The 4,841-nt window shown below is 41.3% G+C and overlaps 1 protein-coding gene across 3 annotated transcripts in view; it reads left to right on the top strand.

The window, feature by feature from the left end:
• The first annotated feature begins 26 nt into the window (after positions 1-26).
• TMX2 (thioredoxin related transmembrane protein 2) overlaps positions 27-4,841 on the top strand; it is an 8,645-nt gene continuing 3,830 nt past the window's right edge. The window contains exon 1 of one of the 3 annotated variants that reach the window (XM_007455698.1): positions 27-220. In XM_007455698.1, the coding sequence (XP_007455760.1) occupies positions 32-220 (189 nt within the window). In that variant the 5' untranslated portion in view covers positions 27-31. The remainder of the gene's footprint in view (positions 221-4,841) is intronic. The other 2 variants (XM_007455696.1, XM_007455697.1) reach the window with 2 other exon arrangements.

The following is a 4,841-nucleotide window of genomic DNA, read 5'->3' as shown; positions in this document are numbered from 1 at the left end:
AAGAGCGGTCGGCGCCCCAAGGGCCGGAAAGATGGCGGTCCTGGCACCTTTAATTGCTCTAGTGTATTCAGTGCCGCGACTTTCACGATGGCTGGCCCGACCTTACTACCTTCTGTCAGCCCTGCTCTCTGCTGCCTTTGTACTCGTGAGGAAGCTGCCCCCTGTCTGCCACAGTCTCCCTACGCAACGCGAAGACGGTAACCCGTGTGACTTTGACTGGGTGAGCGACCCCCGCCTTAGGACCCCGCGACCTTGACTCTCCCTGCCCCTGCCCCTGTGATTGCATCCGGGAGCCCCGAGGTTTACCTTTTTGAGAACATCTGAGGTTCCGAGCCTCTAGCGGACTTAACAAACTATTAGGAGTGTAGGGCGTGGATCGTCATTGAGCCTAAACCTCTTGTTTAGGATGGGAAAACATCCGGTTAGCCTACACAACAGCCTAAGTCTCCCTTTTGAGTCCAAGCTCCTTTCTGTCTCACAGTTCATAGTCGACAACAGACCTACCCAAACTAGGCAAGTACACTGTTTTCCAGAGCTGCTCATTATGTAAAACCTTTTGAGGAACCAGTGAGTTAAAACAAGGCAAGTAGTAGTCTCGTTTTATTGATGAAGAAATTGATCTAGGCGTGGTTAGGCGACTTGTCCAAGGTCACACAACTAGTGAGTGACTAGGACTTGAAACCACTCTTCGGCCATGGTATCAGCACGCTCTGTCAGCCATTGCTTAATTCAGTTAACAATTACAGAGTGAGGACTGTTAATGCTACGCGCTGTGCTGCATCCTGGGGATGTAAAAATGAATAAAATTGTTAGGGCTATTGAAATGGAATTGTGAAAAATACATTGCAGAGAAATCTATCTCAAGCCTCTTGCAGTATTCCCTGAGCTGGAGTGGAGAGACCACTCAGAAAAATAAGGTGAAGCTCTCTAACCTCTGCTGTGTAGCCGCATCTGTGTTCTGGGAAAGGAGGATCACCTGAGTTTTTGTCCTTTTTTCAAGGCCCCAAAATGAGTCTTGACCTTTAACAGAGACCACTTCCTTACTTTTATTCTCCATCCCTTGTTTAGTTTTTCATACTTCCTCTGTCCTTTCCCAGTGTTATTAGCTCAAATGTAGCCATTCTACTTCAAAAGATTCTATTTTTATCTATACCACTTTAACCAAAATGAGACTCAAACATATAAGTGGACAGTAATAAAGATTTTAATAAAAGGAGGAACCTTTTATACAATCAATTTCTCTGTATTCTCTTGTCTTAATTATGTGCAAAATACTGTAAGGTTTTATATTTTCATATTATTCTGTTATGTTTTTTGTTTTTAAACTATGTAGGGTTTATGGCCAGTGTTTGTTTTCCTGGAAAATCTGTGTTTTGCTGATTTACCTTGGTGATTTGGAAATTAGAATATAAGGTAAATAATGTTAGCAATAACAGGTAAACTTCAAAATTTCAGTGGCTTAACAGAATAAAAGTTTATTTCTATTTTATTAAATAAAAAGAAAGAATCAGGTATTTTGCTTTTCCTCTACATACTGTCAGAGTAACCAAATAATTGATATAGAAAAATTTGAGCTAATGCAGAAGGAGTGATAGCATTTAAAAGTCATGTAGCATTCTCTAATGCAATAATACATGTAGACAATGACCATCTAAAGTCATCAGATGAAAGGTTGCTATGTCCTCTGAAGTGATTCAGTAGGGAGTACCTAGTACCTCCTACGATGTATTTTTGGCAAAAGATGTGGATTTCATTGTATTCACATCTCTAGATTTCGTTACCATTTTACAAGAAATATGGGAAATAGAGGATCATCATCGTCAGAACGCATACCATGAGTATTGCCAGCAGCCAAATCCAATAAAGTCAGACAGTTGACAGTGCAAATGACTCAAGGTCTTCAACAGATAAATAGCCTGGGTTAGAAAGGAAGAACAGGTATCCTTTAGAGATTAAAGAAGACCAAAGAAACACATTGGCCAAATGCAATTTGTGGTTCTTGCTTGCTTGTTCCTGATTTGAACAAACGACTGTACAAAGTTGTACAAAATCTAATACTTTGTTCTTTGAATTTGAATAAGGGCCAGGTATTAGATAACAATAAGTAATTATTGTTAATTTTGTTAGGTATGATAATGGTATTTTGGTTTGTTTTAAAAAAGAAGTCCTTGGGACTTACCTGGTGGCGCAGTGGTTAAGAATCCATGAGCCAGTGCAGGGGACACAGGTTCAAGCCCTGGTCCGGGTAGATCCCACATGCCACGGAGCAGCTAAGCCCATGCACCACAACTGCTGAGCCCACACACCACAACTGCTGAAGCCCGCATGCCGCAACTACTGAAGCCCGCGCACCTAGAGCCTGTGCTCCACAACAAGGGAAGCCACCGCAATGAGAAGCCCACGCACTGCAACAAAGAGTGGCCTCCCACTTGCTGCAACTAGAGAAAGTGCGTGCGCAGCAATGAAGACCCAATGCAGCCAAAAAAAATAAATAAATGAATAAAAAATTTTTTAAAAAGTTCTTATCTGTAAGCAATACATACTGAAGTATTTACAGGTGAAATGATGTAGTTGGAATTTGCTTTAAGTTCCTCCAGCAAAAGAAATGGGTAGCATAGGTGAAATTGAACCATATTGGCAAGATATTACTATTGAAGCTGAGTAATAGGGGTTTATTAAGGTATTGTAGGGGTCAGAAAAGAGTCTTCCCTTTATCCTTCTGAGATCTTGCCTGAGACCCCCAAATAAAAGAGATTAAAGACAATTAAATACAAACAAGTTTATTAACATGTATAACTTGTATACAGTGGAGATACCCAGGGAAAAATCAGTAACTCAGAGAGGTGGCTTCCAGCTTATGTGGCATCTTCAACAAAGAACAATAAGTTTGTGGAGAAATGACAGGATGAAGGAAAGAGTTTTAGGCTTGCAAGAGAAAACTGTGGAAAGGTAAACTAATGGTAGATAAAGGCTAGTTTGTTACATAGATTCCTCTGGTGCTGTCTCCAGGCTGATAGGGTCTAAAGTTATCTCCCCTGATTAGTTTTGTCCTTGGTAGAGGTTGGAGGGACACCTTTGAGAATTTATGTCCTACCTTTCGACAGATATGTAGAGGGCAGGGAGCTTTTCTTTATTCTACTTCTTCTGAATTGCCTTTAGACTCAAAATAATCCTTATGTCAAAGTGGCATATTTTGGGGTAGCATATTTTGCTACCCTCAGTATCCTCTCTGCTTTTGTGTATGTTTGAAAATTTCCTTAATAAAAAGCTTGAAAACAATGAATAAACAAGTGAACAACCAAGGGGGCTCAGGTTTATATAGTTATTCTGGAACCCTGTCTCATGCTGTCCTCAACTGATGGCCTTAAGATCATCCCAGCATCATCAAGCCAGCAGATGAAGAAAGAAAGCTGGACTGCAAGGGCATACGTACCCTTTCTTATTTTATTTATTTATTTTTTGGTACCTGGGCCTCTCACTGTTGTGGCCTCTCCCATCGCGGAGCACAGGCTCTGGACGTGCAGGCTCAGCGGCCATGGCTCACGGGCCCAGCCGCTCTGCAGCATGTGGGATCTTCCCGAACCGGGGCACGAACCCGTGTCCCCTGCATCAGCAGGTGGACTCTCAACCACTGCGCCACCAGGGAAGCCCCACATACCCTTTCTTAACCACCTGGGCACAGAAGTGGCACATCACTTCCATTCACATTCCATTTAGGAGTACTAGTCACACAGTTCTCCCTAGATCCAAAGAGAGAGTCTACCTGCAGTATGCCCAGGAGAAAAAGGAAATAAGGTTTGGAGTATACATGGCCAGTCTTTACCACAGACCCATTCTCTCTCTTTAAAGTAATTCCTTTTAGTCCTATCTCTGGTCTCCTGATTGGCCATACTTCCCTTTTAAAATTCATCTTTCCATTATTATAACTGCCAATTCTAATCCAGCTTCCTTCTTGAAAACTCTTCCTAATTTCTACTCGGATGTAATATTTAGTAAGGTCTGTCACATTCCCTACCCCCCACTTTACATGTTCATTTCTAAATCCAGTCAGTTGCTTTTTGTTGGAGATTGGGGCTAAAAACCTAAGTCCCTGATTGCTAGCTGTAAATCGCAGTTAATTGGTTCTGTCTGAAGTAAAGATTTGGATCCCTGTATTATAAACAGAAAGGTATGGAAAGCCTCAGACCCTCCCCCTATACTTTCTCTCGCAAAGTCCTTGTTATTCTTCATTGCAGTCTTTACTCTGAAATTATGTCATGTTTATTGTCTGTCTCACTCATTCACACGGAGCTTACAATCTAGAAAGAGAAAGAACAGTAAGCCAGGGGTACTGAAAACGATCTCTGAGAGCTTTGAAAGGCCTCCTTCAGCTCTCAAATTATATTAAAGGTGCATGGATTATCACTATGAGTATTAGGTGGAGAGGAATGATTTAACTTAAATAAAAACAAACGGAATAACCATATGTTGTATTAATGGAATATTACTGAGAAAGTTTACCTGGAAAAGTTTTATTTTACCAGGGTCACACTGAGTTGATTGTAATATCTACAGTTTTATACCATATACTTTATATTAACTCTTTCATACTCATTTAATCCTCACAGCACCATTTTGACATATTCAGTCAAAGAAACCAGAGCTCAGAGGTTAAGTGCTTTGCTGAAGGGCACCAGGCAGTTTGTGGCAGGGATGGAACTGGGATCTAGACCTTCCGACTGGTGTTTTCCCTACTACATCTTAGCTGACTCCAGTTATTTGGCTATGGTTACCATTCCCAGTGTGGATCTCTGTTGGTTTTTATTACATATTTGGTTCCCTTGCTCACCCAAATCATTTCT

The sequence above is a fragment of the Lipotes vexillifer genome, unplaced genomic scaffold (genome assembly GCF_000442215.2).
Source record: "Lipotes vexillifer unplaced genomic scaffold, Lipotes_vexillifer_v1.1 scaffold977, whole genome shotgun sequence".
Taxonomy (NCBI): domain Eukaryota; kingdom Metazoa; phylum Chordata; class Mammalia; order Artiodactyla; family Lipotidae; genus Lipotes; species Lipotes vexillifer.
The sequence above is the reverse complement of the archived record's forward strand: the minus strand, read 5'-3'. Positions and strand labels throughout refer to the sequence as shown.